Source organism: Thermobia domestica, chromosome 5, assembly GCF_964235325.1.
Source record: "Thermobia domestica chromosome 5, izTheDome1.hap1.1, whole genome shotgun sequence".
Classification (NCBI taxonomy): Eukaryota; Metazoa; Arthropoda; class Insecta; order Zygentoma; family Lepismatidae; genus Thermobia; species Thermobia domestica.
In genome coordinates, this window is record NC_137458.1 from 194562175 (window position 1) to 194578447 (window position 16273).

The 16273-nt window shown below is 37.5% G+C and overlaps 1 protein-coding gene across 2 annotated transcripts in view; it reads left to right on the forward strand.

Annotated features, from left to right (window-relative positions):
• g (adaptor-related protein complex 3, delta 1 subunit-like garnet) overlaps positions 1-16273 on the forward strand; it is an 895910-nt gene that overhangs the window by 125919 nt on the left and 753718 nt on the right. For both annotated transcript variants that reach the window (XM_081759537.1, XM_081759539.1), the window contains exon 4: positions 2240-2380. In XM_081759537.1, the coding sequence (XP_081615663.1) occupies positions 2240-2380 (141 nt within the window). The remainder of the gene's footprint in view (positions 1-2239; positions 2381-16273) is intronic.

A 16273-nucleotide genomic window follows, 5' to 3' on the forward strand; every position in this document is an offset into this window, starting at 1 on the left:
AGTCGTGCACTGCGGAGGAGTTATTCTATGTACACTAATGTCCAAAATTATTGTCGCATGTCTATAAATATGTTGTTGTAGGAATATAATTTTGATAACGAATTAGCCCGGTATTTATTATAATGTTAGTATGTGTATAATCTGCAAAGACATGTATGTGGGAAATTTCATTTCAAAAGAGAAATAAATAAAAACAATAAAACGAAAATAAAACTTTCTTGTCCATTTAGCAACATTTTGTTTCACTCATTCTAATTTTCATATTTATAATTCTTTCCCTATGAAATTTACCACAAATATATATTTCCCGATTATACACATAGTATCAGTATTAAAAGTACCCTGCAAAACCATTATCAAATTATATTCTTACAAGAAGACAGTTATAGATATGCGACAACTATTTTGGACATGAGTGTACATACGTAATTTTGCATTAAACTTAGTTCTTCAATTTTAAAAAAATCAGTTCGGGTTAATCTTATATATGAACAGCTAAAGAGCAAATTAATAACATTAAGTTATGTCCTAAGTTGTCGAATTACATGGCTGAATAAAATAAAATGTACCGAAAATACCGAAAGAGGACAAAACCAGCAAATTGAGATACGCAGCAACCACGACAAAATAAATGTAACCTGCTAATTGAATAAAGACGAGTCTTGAAAGAACAATTAAATCAGTCTCTAAAATATTACAGTATGTCCTGAAAGTGTTTCCTCTTTTTAAGTGGAAATTTCCTACAATATCACTTTTCATACTTTAGTTTAGAGCTATATCTATTAATGCAGCAGAGAAAATTGTAGTCACAAATTTGAGCTTCATGTTTTTCGTCCTTTTACAACACCGAACGTTTGTTGAGAATACACAATTCCTTTGGAAATGAAGAGAAAGAAAGAACCAAGAATCTCACTCTGATAAGTCATTTGTGAGTACAAAATCTGTAACAAGATGATATACAAAAACTGTAGTGTAGGTCTATAATATACTTTTATGTAAAGTAGAAAGAAAAGGAAGATCAGGTTCCTGCTTTAAAAAGAGAGAAAATATAATAATAATAATAATAATAATAATAATAATAATAATAATAATAATAAATCGTAAATAAAATCATACAGATCTTTGTCGATATTTCAGTTTTCGGCATGATTCGATATTTCGGTATGGGTAGTACCGAAATTTCGATTTTCAGAAATATCGATGCCAGTTTCGGTATTTTTTAGTTCTAGTGCACGAAATGCATATACACTAGGTAGTAAAGGGGTGGGTGTAAAAAATAAGGGTTCATAAAATTGAATGTAACTTTTGTCTCTCTCATATTTTAAGTTCTCCTTTCTGTTTATACGTAATCGTGCATTAAGATGAAATGTTACTGAACAATGTCATGCGACAGACTTATGTTGGTTTTTATAGATGTTGCTAAACTAACATTGTCATCAGGAAGAAAATGCTAGGAGTACTGGGCACGGATAATTGACTTGACTGTTAAATAATTGGAGTAAAATGTCAGTATAATGTATTCACTAGTTAAGTAAGAAAAGATTTAACAATATACAGGGTGGTAAGAAACTATTTGAACAAACTTCGGGAACTGATTCCCGACTCCGAGACTAGCAAAAAAGTCGTCTGGAACTTTCGTCAATGAGGGATATCTCGGCGATATAAGGTGCCGAAATCGTGGGAAAATGAACTTCAGAGGGCTGTAATTCAAACACAACGCAACGTAGAGAGTGCGGTATAGAACATGACACTCGAAGTCATACCTGCTCGATTGAAAAATGTATGTTTCAAACCTCTGCAATATATGTGCGAGATATTCTCCAAAGGTGCTTATGGATTTCCTATAACCTGGCAAGTGATCCCTATGTTCCTTTGGGGAATCCTTCGCACACATATTGCAGAGGTTTGAAACATACATTTTTCAGTCGAGCAGGTATGACTTCGAGTGTCACGTTCTATACCGCACTCTCTACGTTGCGTTGTGTTTGAATTACAGCCCTCTGAAGTTCATTTTCCCACGCTTTCGGCACCTTATATCGCCGAAACTATCCCTCATTGACCAAAGTACCAGATGACTTTTTTGCTAGTCTCGGAGTCGGGAATCAGCTCCCGAAGTTTGTTCAAATAGTTTCTTACCACCCTGTATAAATGCATTCAATAGCGTACTAATACAAGTTCGTACAAAATATAAATGCATATATAATACAGATATATATAATATTTATATTTCTTTTTTCAGTTACTAATGTTAACAACAAACATGGTAAGGAAAGATCTTAACAGTCAAAACCAATATGATGCTGGAGTTGCGTTGTCGGGTTTGTCATGCTTTATTAGTCCTGACCTTGCTCGTGATTTGGCAAATGATATAATGACATTGGTAAGTATAGATTTTCAGAATTACTTGTAAAAGTGCTTTGTTACTAGAGACTTGTGCCTTCCGATTAATGATTTAGTTTATTGTTTCCTTTTGTGCAGGTGGATCGTCTGGCCACCTCGTTTGTACTAGTCTAAAAGTGCCTTTACTCGAAAGTTCAAGCGAGTTTTTAACTTTTTCTAGATGTCTGAATAGGATGGAAGGAGTTCAGATTTAAGTCAATAAGTGTTATCATGTGTCCCAGAATATATTTTTGATTTAATGAACGTATCTGAACTTTGAGAGAGTTGCTGGTTTATCTTTAAAAGAGCAGCCTTTAAAGGTCAGGAATTCATTAAGTGTGTAATCAGCAGTTTCAGGCCCATTGCTAGTTTGTATATATATATGCATATATTTAAAGGAATTTTAATTTTTATATTATTTCTTGTTTATTAATGCATATTTATTTAGAGTAAGGACCAGCGCTGGTAAAATTATTGTAGAATTGGTTTTTGTCTATTAATCTTTATATAATGTTATATATTTCCTGTGTACTTATGTATTAATTAATGTATATATATATATATGTATATGTTAATCTTGAAAGTTATTCTTTTTAGTTTTAGAAAAATAATTCTAAGTAAGGCTAAAGTTTAGTAGCTTGCTAGCTCATTTGGAAACACTGTTAAGCTCAGTGACAGTTTCTTCTCGTCGTTGCGGAGAGGGGGAAGCTGTTAAATTCGTATATAAGTAAGAAGGGAAATAGCAGCGGGGAGGCAGATTTTGGATTCTTTTGGTAGAGTCGAGACGGAATTTCTTGCGGGGGGAGCTTACGTGCTCCTTGGGTCTCTTTTGCTTCGCGACTTTTTTTTAAGTCAGCAGGGGTACAGCCGAGAGAGATGGCTGTGTATAGGGTCAACCTTTAGACTTGTTAAGTGGAATACGAATCAGAATATTTAAGTTCTGGTTGTATGTCCTTGGGTTTATAGTCTAAGGATAGGTTCGATTCCCGGTTAGGAATATTTAAGGAAATGAAATTTAGTAGGGATCTCTAGATCTATTGTGGCAACGTTCCTTTCGGACGCTGTCTGTTTTCAGAAATTTTCTTTTGATTTTTAGGGAAGGCCGTTGCTATTGCAACCGAGCCGGATGAGTAATATATATTCTTTTTTTCTCTCTCTTCTCGGTTAGTTGCATTTGATTAGCCGATTAGATTTTTTTCACAGCTGATTCCTCACATAAGGGGATGGTAGGCTGTTGTTTGCTTGAATGTTGTTCATACTATCGAGCCTGAGTGGAGGGGTTTTATTCCTAAATGAAGGAAATTTCCCTTTCCCTTTACATTTTAAAGTGTTAGCTAGCTATTTCCTTAAGGATTGTCCAATAAAGGGCGATTCCTGAATTAGGGACTTAGGCCAGACAGTACTCAGAATGTTGGGTCTGTCTTTCGAGTATGTGAGGTTCATGATGGCTTGTACGAGGACGCATGTTCAGAACCTCTCTTAAGGAATATTAGACAAATTTTAAAGGAAGCTTCATGTTGGAGCGAACTGTTATTTACGGTTTTAAATAGGTGGGGACCTCTGGGTCTAGAGGTATACCTGAACGACTTTTTTTTTATTTGATTAGTGAAATCATTTTCATTAAGGAACATTAATCACAGAGAACAATTTTTTTTTGTAATTTTTAATAAACTAGTCTACTTGGAAAAGTCTGATTAATATAAAATTCCCTGAACCTTGGGTATTGATATTAAATTTATTGTTTGCTAGTTACCTAGACGATTAGTAAAAAATTTATTTATATTATGTGAGTGGCTCATGAATTAAGTTTCAGGTTGTGAAGCGAAATATAAGATAGTAGAGGGAACATACTATATCATATACGTGTTATATAGGGCACATCACATAAATTTTGGGGGCTCGTCCGGGATATTAGGCTTTTCTTTTAAGTAGTATATGCGTTTAAGATCAGGGAAGATACTGAGAAACATGGAGTCCAATTCTATAGAATTGGAAGCTTTGAGACAAGCTCTGGGAATAGAAAGAACCGAACAATTGAGCGCTGAGTCTCTATTAGATTTTATTAGGAATTTGAAAGACTCACAAAATGCACGGAGAAGTGAAAATGCTAGTTGCTCGTGTAGACAGGATTTTGAGGAAGTGTAATTACAGCTTCCACATTTTTCTGGGGATCCGTCGCAAGATCCATTTGAGTTTTTGTCTAGTTTGGAAGACTGCGGCGCATAAACAAGTCTCGTTAGATATTATTCTAGAAAGAGTTGTGCCAAAAGTCTTAGAGCGAGAAAGTAAGGAATGGTTCCAGTTTAAGAAACCATTCGCAAATTTTGCGGAGTTCAAAGATAGCTTCCTTAAGGAATATGTCAGTTTTAATTATAAGGAAGAAATTAAATCGCAATTAGTGAGTAGGATTCAGAAACCAAGTGAACCTCTAGCGCGTTTTGTTAGGGAGATGTCACTGTTGTATAAGAAATTGCCTGATCCTCCTAGAGAAGTCGAACAAGTAAAGAAAATTTTGACCAAAGTACACCCGAAGTATAAGGTCTATTTACATGAAAAAGTTTTCTGGATTAAAACAGCTAGAAGGGTATGCTTTAAAAATACAGTCATATTTATTAGAGGAATTGAATTACGTAGTCTCATGAGGTTGAACAAAAAAGGGCAGACTTAGCTGTAGTCGCTACAAAGGGGACGGTTTTACACCGTGCGCCGGAAATTAGAGAAGCTCTAAACCCAGCTGTTTTTAAAAGACAAGATAAAGTTGTAGGCGAGAATACTAAGGAAAAACAGGCGATAAAATGCTTTTTTTGCAAATCTGTCTGCGAAAAGTATAAAAAGTGGGAGAAAAATGGAGGAAAAGAGAACGTATTTGCAGCCACTTTTGTTAGGAAATTAGCGACAAGTAAAAATGCACCGCCATATATATTTGGCTATTTCTATAGGCAGCCGACAGAACTTTTCTTGTATTCTGGGAGCTAAATATCTATCACGGATGGAAACACTGCTAGGAGATGGGAAGAAGAAGGTGCTTGAAGTAAGAAAATAAAGCAGGAAATTTCGTTGGCCTCAGGGCATGTTTTCGCGCACAAGCTTGTTTTTCCGACTTTCTGTATAAAGAAAAAGAAGTTGTCGCATCCATTTTATGTTTTAGAGTCGTCTAACATTCCCGTTATAGTTGGAAATGATATGTTAACGAAAGCCAAAATAGAATCACACATGTGCAAAAATGGTTGGCGTTTTCAGAATGAAGAGAAACTAACAGGATTTATTGAGCTACAAAGACATAACACTAACAAAAGTAGGTGCAATAAGAGGGCAAATATGCGAGCACCAGACATGGATTCAGCGTTTTCTTCTAAAATGGAGGAAGAAAAACAAGGGTCTGTAGCGTTGCGGAATCTCCTCAGAGAGAGAGGAAATTGAGGACCGATTGGAACGAAAAGAAAAGAAATAAAGGATCAGGTCATTTTTTACGGCCGCGTCGGCCAAAGACAAAACCTCCTGGGCCAGGGAACCACTAATAAAGGTTACGATTCTGGGGGGAGAAACATATCTTTATGCGGATAGCGGGAGCTCCCTCTCCTATGTTTCGCAAAAAGAAGCAGATAGGTGGGAAGCCAAAGGTTGCAAATTCAGAAAGGACACTTTGTTTTTGTCTCTAACCCAGGGGACAGCTATTTCTCACAAGAGCACTATTGTCGATGTTTTTATTAGGGGTATTCGTATAAGACAGAAGTTCCATCTCCTCCCCCTCCTTATAAAAGACGCGATTGTGGGTAGGGACTTCCTCCAGAAAAGTAAAATTGTTCTTTATATTTCTCAGAATGGCTGGAATATTGACGATGGTTTACAGCCTGTTTGTGTTTTGACTCTGAGAAGAAAGAAAAAAGGTCGCACTTGGATGACTGTTTGTATATTCAAGAGGGAAAGGACACCGTTATAGAACAGATGTCGTCTCGTGTCGCTATTGATAAAGATACAAAAGTGAGGTTGAAAGGAATCTTAGAAAAACATAGAGAGGCCTTTAGCCATAAACCGGGACTTACACATCTGATAAAACATAAGATAAATGTTCGGAATCCAAAACCATTTTCATCTAAATTGAGGCCGCTCTCTTTTGAGAAGAGAAAGATTATGGAAGAAATTCTTGACCAAATGGAAAAAGATGGGATCATTGAAAAGACACTTCATTCTAAATATATCAGTGCTCCTATTTTACACCAAAAGAAAAATGGGGATTATAAGCTAATAATGGACTCGAGAGTTTTGAATTCCATGACAAGATCAAAAATACAGTCTTCCTAGTATGACAGAAGCTCTTTCTTATTTAGGGAATAAACGTTATTTTATATCCCTTGATATTATCTTTGCGTTCTCACAAATAGAGTTTGAAGAACAGAGTAAGGAATTTACTACCTTTATTACGCATAAGGACTTATTTAGGTTCACCCGAGGGTGCTACGGCATCAAGGATCTTCCCCATAGTCTGGCTAAGCTCATGCAATTGGTGCTTAAGGAAATTTATTTTACTAGTTATAGTATACTATGATGATATACTATGTGGCGGAGAAACAAAGGAAGAACTCGAAATTTTAGATGAGACATTAAAGAGAATTAAAGAGGCTGGTTTAACCCTAAATCCGGATAAGACGGTATTTTTCGCTCAAGATATTGAATTTCTTGGCCATCGTATTAGGCCTGGGTATATTTCTTGTACTGAAGAAAAAATCAAAATGGCCAAACAGTTTCAGAGACCAAGAAATGTAAAACAAGTCCAAGCGCTTTTAGGCTTTTTTAATTTTTTTCATTTTCGGATCAAAGGGATCGCTGAAATTTTAGCGCCAATAACAGATCTTTTGAAGAAAGATAGACCGTTTGTATGGGCTCAAGTTCATGAGCAAGCGTTGAACAAATTAAAGGGGCTCTAGCAGAAGACCCCATGCTTCTCCTACCTAAAATGGGGGAGCCGTACCACATGTTCGTAGATGGCTCTAGTATCGCGTCGGGGTACACTCTGTGTCAAAAAGATGACCAGGGGAGACTGGGGGTAGTGGCCTATGGGTCCATGAAGTTATCACCGGTACAGGCGAAGTACAGCGCAACAAATCTCGAACTTTTGGCTATGGTATTAGCTTTAGAGAAGTGAAATTTTCTTGATGCATGCACCTGTCGTGTATGTGTACACTGACCACAAACCTATTTAGACTATTTTTAAGTCGAGTAAAATCTCTCCGATGTTAAGTCGCTGGGCTGCGAGAATTTCTCGATTTCCAGTGGTTCTGAGATTCTTGCCGGGAAAGAAACAGCCAGTTGATATGCTTTCTAGATTAGAAGGAAATTTTACAGAAGGGCCAGAATTTGAGGGTTCCCCTGAAGCAAATGATTTACTTCCTCTTGAATCAGAGAGTGACAAGGGCTATCTGAAGGTAGAAGTAGAGGGCCAGAAGTTGATAGATATTCAGGATCTTCCTTCTAATGATTTATTTTTCATAGATGTTCAGAGGACTAAAGAGATAAAAACTCTGAAGAAGGAACTTAAGAGGAAGCGAAACGATGAAATTCCTCTGAGTGGTAGGTCGTGCCACATTACAGACAGGGAGAAGATACAGCTTATGTCTGAGTTACCCTTTAATATTTTGGCTGTAAGTAAGGACGAACAAGTTGAGGAATTTCCAAATTCTTATGATTTACAAGATCTTGAAAAATGGAGACAACTACAAAGGGCTGACACGCTTCTTGGTAAATTGGTAGATTATAAATGCGGAGAGAAAATAAATTTTTCCAGGCGACTTAGACTTTGAGACAGCTTGATATAGTTGCCTTCTTTAATGAAGAGAATATTTTGATGAGGACTGTCAAAATTAAGGGGGAAGAAAAGGATGTAATATGGGTACCCGATAATCTGCGGGCCACAGTTTGTAAAGCGGCACATATTGAGAAGAAGTCAGGGCATCCATCCTTCATAGAGACTTTGGATAGAATCAGGAATCGTTTTTTCTGGAAAGAAATGAAGAAGAATATTAAAGATTTCACGAAAGCTTGCGTTCCGTGTAGCATTTTTAAGGAAAATATCAATACGAAGTTCGGATATATGGAGAGTTCCTTAGTAAAAGCACCCGTAGAAGTCCTGTATGCCTGACAATTTAGGCCCGATCACCAAAACTAAAGTAGGAGGGTATCGGTATTGTTTAGTATTAGTAGATGCTTTCACAAGGTTAGTGAATCTTCCCTCTTCGAAGACTTACAGCTAAGATTATGGTCGAATGTATTCTGATTTTTTTCTCAGAATTTGGAACATATAAAAAGATAGTGACAGATAATCAGTATTTTCAACAGTGAAATTTGGAAAAAGGCCATGGAGAGCTTAGGTGCTAGATACAGCTTTATTAGTTCGTATAGGGCGCGTGCTAACAAGGCGGAAAAGGCAATAGAAGACGTTAAGTGTCTTTTAGCCATATATAATGCAAAGCACGAGAACTGGAATCAGGATTTGAAATTAATTGAATTCGCTCTGAATTCAAAGAAATGTTCGAGCACTGGGTACTCTGCATTTTATTTACATTTTGGCAGGGAGCTTCGACATCCTTGATTAGATTTAGAAACCAAGAAAGAAAAGGAAACAAATTTGAATGTCGATCACCCGAAATATGTGGCCGAGTTGAGGAACAGGTTGGAAAAAGCTTACCAACGGGCGAACAAAATTCAGGAGAAACACATGGGAAGATGTATAATAAGGGTAGACGCCCAAGCCCTTTTAAAGTAGGACGAGATATATGGCTGAGAGTCATTAGGATTTCCTCTCTCACTCAGAATATTAGCGCATCGTTGTCGAATCGATATTCTGGTCCGTGGCGGATACAGTCAGGTAGCCACCAACACATTTTTGGTGAGGAACAAGTGGTCCGGGAGGACAGTAAAAACCAATGCAGATATGATGAAACCTGTTTTTACAGCGCTCGACTTTGCTAGACACGTCGTCGAATTACAAGCGGAGTACGCGAAGGAAATCAGTCCGAACGAAATAAAGAAGATGGGGAGAGAGTAAAGCTACCCACCGACCCTGTAGTTTGATTTTTTTTTACCCTCGAAGTTGGAATTTTTTAAACAACAACCTTCCTTAGAGATGTTTTTATTTTAGCTAGTTCAAGCTTAGTTCGCTTCGAGAGCAGTTCACGTCGCGAGACGAGACCATAAAGTTCAGAGCCTTAGTTTCTCTAGAGTTACATTAAGCCGGCATGTCTCGCCAGAGTAGGTCAGTATATGTAGGTGCCAAACCTAACCCTGAAAACCCGTTAAGGCTTCAATTATTATGCCACGTTGATGTACCGAAAAAAATAAAAGGAGAGCAAGGTTTGCTCAAGATGAAGCTTCAAGTTCCAAAAGAAGCCGAGTGGAAGCGGCCGAAATGACACTGAAAGATATTCGTGACATGCAGTGCGAGCGGCTTAAAGAGGAGGGGCACCATTCTTTTGAGCATCTTCCGGGTCCCTCAAGAACGCAACAGGAGGACGAGGATTTCATAGACCTTTTTACGGACGGAGAAGGACTGGGAATTCCAAGGACTCCAGGGAAAAACATCAGGTTTCCGGAGAGAAAAGAAGCATCCCAAATCAGGAGGAAACTGGATCTGTAAGGATTGAAGTTGTAAGTCAATATATATATATATATATATATATATATATATATATATATATATATATATATATATATATATATATATATATATATATATACCAAAAATATCCATTTAATATTTTACACTTAGTTACTTCTTTTTCCTCTTAATTTTCTTAAACTCTCCTTCTTGTGAAGCCAATGATCCTAACAGATCTTTCACCTTCTTCTTTCTCTCCATATCCTTCTGGATTTGTTCCTTGATCTGGTGTTTAGCTAAGAAAGCACTGTCTCGTCTGATCTCTCTAATTGCACCTTTCATTTCTCGTTTATACTTATGAAGAAGCTTCTCTTTCTCTTGGCGCTTCTTCGACATCACACGATGTTTCTTGCCATCAATCCGGTATTAGCCATGACTTCCAACAATGTATATTTATCCAAACTGGATTCAAAACATTCTTCATGAACATAGTCAAAGTGGTTGTCAGCCTCCTCGGATATGTCTCCTTCCGTCTTATTGTGTGTTATAGAAGAAAAATCTCGTCCAGTTCTTTACCAGGAGGTAATGTGCCTAGGATCGATGACACATTCCCGCGCTGGATGGCGATACTGATACGTTGGAAAAGGAATGCAGTAGCTCGGGGGTCACCAGTTTTGATTGCTATTCGATGACCAACTTCATTAATTAAATTAGATCCTTCGTGACCCCAAGACCCACTGGTTTCTATTGCTACTGTTACAAACCAATATTTGTCCAATAGGTTTGAGTATTTTAGTCTTTTGTCTGATTCTCTGTGAGCGGCGACGAGACCTGCCTGAATTGAAGAATGGGGTAAATTGGAAGGAGCAAACGTATCGGAACATGTGAAATCCCAGACTAGTGCTTTTCCATTTTTCCACGGCACCAAGGTCATGCCATCACGGCACCAAGGTATATATATATATAATTTAATTTACAGGAAAGTGTAATTGGTTCAAATTGATTCATAGAACTGTACGAGGCATTAGACTTTCGAGGCAGCCATAAGTCCTCGTGATAAATTATCAATTTCTGATTTTTTGTGTGTTGTTAATAATTGTGCTTAGTGAGTGTTTTTGAAGTGAATTTTCCTTTAATGTGAACGGGGGAGAAAACTGTTCCGGACTTCAGACTTTTGGGCATTCATAAGTCCCAAATGCATATATTATCAAAGTTTAAGTGAGTGTATGTGAAATTTGTGTTTGTGTTTCGAAAGTGATTTTTTCCCTTAATGTATTCGGGGGAAAAAGACTGGAAGAGACTATTAACTGTGAAAGTTAAGTGGAAAGCACAGCTTTTTTTTTTTTTTTAAAGGTCGCGGTATATGCAATGAGCACTTTCAGGCCCATTGCTAGTTTGTATATATATGCATATATTTAAAGGAATTTTAATTTTTATATTATTTCTTGTTTATTAATGCATATTTATTTAGAGTAAGGACCAGCGCTGGTAAAATTATTGTAGAATTGGTTTTTGTCTATTAATCTTTATATAATGTTATATATTTCCTGTGTACTTATGTATTAATTAATGTATATATATATATGTATATGTTAATCTTGAAAGTTATTCTTTTCAGTTTTAGAAAAATAATTCTAATTAAGGCTAAAGTTTAGTAGCTTGCTAGCTCATTTGGAAACACTGTTAAGCTCAGTGACAGTTTCTTCTCGTCGTTGCGGAGAGGGGGAAGCTGTTAAATCCGTATATAAGTAAAAAGGGAAATAGCAGCGGGGAGGCAGAATTTGGATTCTTTTGATAGAGTCGAGACGGAATTTCTTGCGGGAGGAGCTTTCGTGCTCCTTGGGTCTCTTTTGCTTCGCTGCTTTCTTTTAAGTCAGAGCAAGGGTACAGCCGAAAGAGATGGTTGTGTATAGGGTCAACCTTTAGACTTGTTAAGTGGAATACGAATCAGAATATTTAAGTTCTGATTGTATGTCCTTGGGTTTATAGTCTAAGGATAGGTTCGATTCCCGGTTAGGAATATTTAAGGAAATGAAATTTAGTAGAGATCTCTAGATCTATTGTGGCAACGTTCCTTTCGGACGCTGTCTGTTTTCAGAAATTTTCTTTTGATTTTTAGGGAAGGCCGTTGCTATTGCATCCGGGCCGGATGAGTAATATATATTCTTTTTTTTCTCTCTTCTCGGTTAGTTGCATTTGATTAGCCGATTAGATTTTTCACAGCTAATTCCTCACATAAGGGGATGATAGGCTGTTGTTTGCTTGAATTTTGTTCATACTACCGAGCCTGAGTGGAGGGGTTTTATTCCTAAATGAAGGAAATTTCCCTTTCCGTTTACCTTTTAAAGTCTGTTACCTAGCTATTTCCTTAAGGGTTGTCCAATAAAGGGCGATTCCTGAATTAGGGACTTAGGCCAGACAGTACTCAGAATGTTGGGTCTGTCTTTCGAGTATGTGAGGTTCATGGCTTGTACGAGGACGCATGTTCAGAACCTCTCTTAAGGAATATTAGACAAATTTTAAAGGAAGCTTCATGTTGGAGCGAACTGTTATTTAAGGTTTTAAATAGGTGGGGACCTCTGGGTCTAGAGGTGTACCTGAACGACTTTTTTTTTGATTAGTGAAATCATTTTCATTAAGGAACATTAATCACAGAGAACAATTTTTTTTTTTTTTTTTTTTAATTTTGAATAAACTAGTCTACTTGGAAAAGTCTGATTGATATAAAATTCCCTGAACCTTGGGTATTGATATTAAGCTTATTGTTTGCTAGTTACCTTAACGATTAGTAAACAAATTTATTTATATTATGTGAGTGGCTCATGAATTAAGTTTCAGGTTTGGAAGCGAAATATAAGATAGTAGAGGGAACATACTATATCATATACGTGTTATATAGGGCACATCACAAGTGATGAATATATTCTTGGACATATTATAACACAACTTTTCAGTGTTTTAGTTTGCGATTCCAAATTGCCACATTACAACATAACATCATAGATTATCACATTACAACATGAAGTGACGCAACATGAAAATATTCGTTTAAATACTGCGTGGTTGAAAACTAGGTATTCTATCCCGTAACTGCTGGATCAGTAAAACTTTTAGGCTGAAGCCCCAGAAAGCTATTTCGGAGATGAATCAAATATTTCCACTTCGATTTCCTTGTGTTTAAAAGTAAATTTACTTTTGACTGAGTTTTTCAATATCTTCAATGTATTCTGACAGTTCAATGTGTATGCCTATAAAATTCAATGTGTCTTCTCAACAGTGGACATGCATGATGTGAGTTCCAGCGATAACGAACATAGTATCTAAACACTTTTGCCAGATTCGTGTACCTGATGCAAAAGCCATAACCAGCATTCTTAAGTTCATCGTAAGTTCTGTGTGTGTCAATCACAATTTGTGAACACAGTAGCGTTGAAGAAAGAAAGAAAGAAGGAAAAAAAAAACTGGTTAGGGATATTTTTGGCATAAATGTAAGTCTAATTTTTTTTTTTTTTTTTTCGTATTTGACGCAGTGAACAAACGGATACGCGATGGAGAGCGCCCGATATTCATACTTAGCATCACGCAAAAACAGTCTGACCAAATTGGGGCATTTTTGTCACATGTCCTTCAGCTTTGGAAAAATTTCATATATTTATTTTGACGCAGGGGATGGTTGACGAAACGGGGTATGTATATGGCAAAATTGAGATTGTATGATATATATGTGGGGACAGAAGCACATTAAATCAGCCTACTGAGGAGGCTGAATCTTCAAATCAGTGAAGTTCCGTTTATTAACCGGATATCACGAAGTACCCCTAGTATTTGTTATTCATAAAATACATACTGATACGCAAGTAATACGCAATTATTGCATTAGAAATACGTATGTTACTAAGGCTTGGAAAATGCACTCACTTCCTGTAAGTTTGCACTTTTTCAATGGAACCAATGATGTCCAACATAAGCAGGCTTCTATATTATCAAACGGAAACAGTTTTTAACTGTTTTTTATCGTTTCTGAATAGAGTTTGATCAAATTAGAGTTTGGCACTGGGTAACAATATGCGGAATATATACCGGATGAGGCATTTTGAACTGTTTTTGGAAATATCTGGAAAACTACAAATCAGGTTTAGAAAAAGTTGTAGCAAAAGTTGTTCGTCCCAAAGGGGGACACCCAATGACACCATATTCGACCTTCCTGCCCCACCCCCGGGGGTGGAAGGAGGTCAACTTTGAAATCTTAAATAGGATCCCCCATTTCTTATTGCAGATTCGGATTCTCCGCGAAAAAAAATACGACAACTTTTGTATTGAACATTTTGTTCGTTGCGTGATAGATAGCGCTGTAAATGACAAAATTCAAAATGGGTTAGAAACAGTTGAAAAATTATATCTAAAAAAATGCACATCAGATTAGGAAAATTAAAGTAGATAGTGTTGATATATTCTCAAATGCCATCAAATTACACCATAGTTATTCATCCCCCGCCATCTCAGGAGGTTAGAAAGACAGTTCTAAAATCTGTAATGGGAAACCGATGTTTCATAGCAAAAACACTTGATTCTCCAGAACATAATACATTACTTAGTCCACATTATTGGTCTAATTTCTGTCAGAGATGTCTCTGAAATGGACAACAGTTGGAAACATTCATTGATTTGTTTATCAATGAATTAAAATTAGTCTTTGCGTTCCCCATTCCCTTTGCCTCTCACACATCTCGATTGTTACTGAAACAAATGTTTGAAATGATGCCCGTTTTCTGCAATACACATTCGAGTGTTATACCTACAGCTAGAGTCTACCTACGGACTGCAACGCATGGTCACAATCCGTGCTCCATAGACGGTAATTTGAATGGTAAAAAATGTATCAGAAAATGGTCAACTTTTCGAACATTTGCCTGTCATTTGTCAACGATGTTTACCCATTTTGATTTTTGTCGATTACAGCGATATCTATCACGCAACGAACAAAATGTTCAATACAAAATTTGTACTTTTTACCCGGAGAATCCGAATCTGCAATAAGAAATGCGGGTTCCTATTTAAGATTCCAAAGTTGACTGTCCCGTCCCTGCGGGTTGGGGCAGGGGGGTCGAGTGTGGTCATTGGATGTACCCCTACGAGACACAAAACTTTTGTTACAACTTTTTTAAAATCTGATTTGTAGTTTACCAGATATTTCCAAAAACAGTTTTAAATGCTTCACCCGGATATACAGGTAGTAACAAAAACATCTAAAGACACTTCATAGAAAAAATCTAAAGACGTAAGTTTGGCCCTCCACTGTGCGACACGTGTTGCGGTTGCCGATAGTTTTTTTTTTTTTTGTTTTCAGTGTGTCATGTGGACCTTCCTCTTTCGTCAGCAGTAACCAGTTCAACTGTGAGTGTCGTGGTGTGAAAGTGGTGCGATAAAATGGGCGACCTGACAGAATTTGAAAGAGGCATGATCGTTGGTGCCCGTCTGGTTGGAGCTTCAGTGGCAACAGTGGCGAACTTTGTAGGAGTATCGAAAGGCACTGTGTCCAATGTCACGAGGGCATACACAATTCGTGGGCAAACAACGTCTGCAAAGCACAACAGTGGTCGAAAGACAATCCTGTCAGATAGGGACCGGATGGCATTAAAACGAATTGTAGCAGCTAAAAAGAAGACCACTGCAATGAAAATCACGTCTGAACTCAATTCCGGCCCACAGAACCCGGTTTCATCGAAAACAGTTTGACGGGAACTTCATAAAATGAAATTCATGGCAGGGCCGCTATCGCCAAACCCCTGGTCACAGCAGTAAATGGGAAGAGGCGTATCCAGTGGTGCAAGGACCACAAGGCGTGGACTCATGAGCAGTGGAAACACGTAATGTGGTCCGATAAATCGACCTTCACCTTGTTTCCAACAACCGGTCGTGTTTACGGATGGAGAACACCGTCGCAGGCCTATGATACAGACTGTCTGCTCCTAACTATAAAGCATGGGGTTGGTTCTGTTACAGTAGGGACAGTGATATCGTGGTTTTCTGCAGGTCCCATCATAGCCCTGCATGGAATGATGAATGCTAAGGCGTATAAGGCCATTTTGGGGGACCAGGTTTTACCCATGGCCCAAATATTGTTCCCTGATGGTGATGGCATCTACCAAGATGATTTGGCACCCTGTCATGCTGTAAAAACGGTGAAATCATGGTTTGAGGAGCGTGACCAGGTTCCCACAATCACCAGATCTGAACATCATTGAGCCATTGTGGTCTGAGTTAGAAAGGCGTGTTCGGCCTCATTACCCTCCACCAGCATCC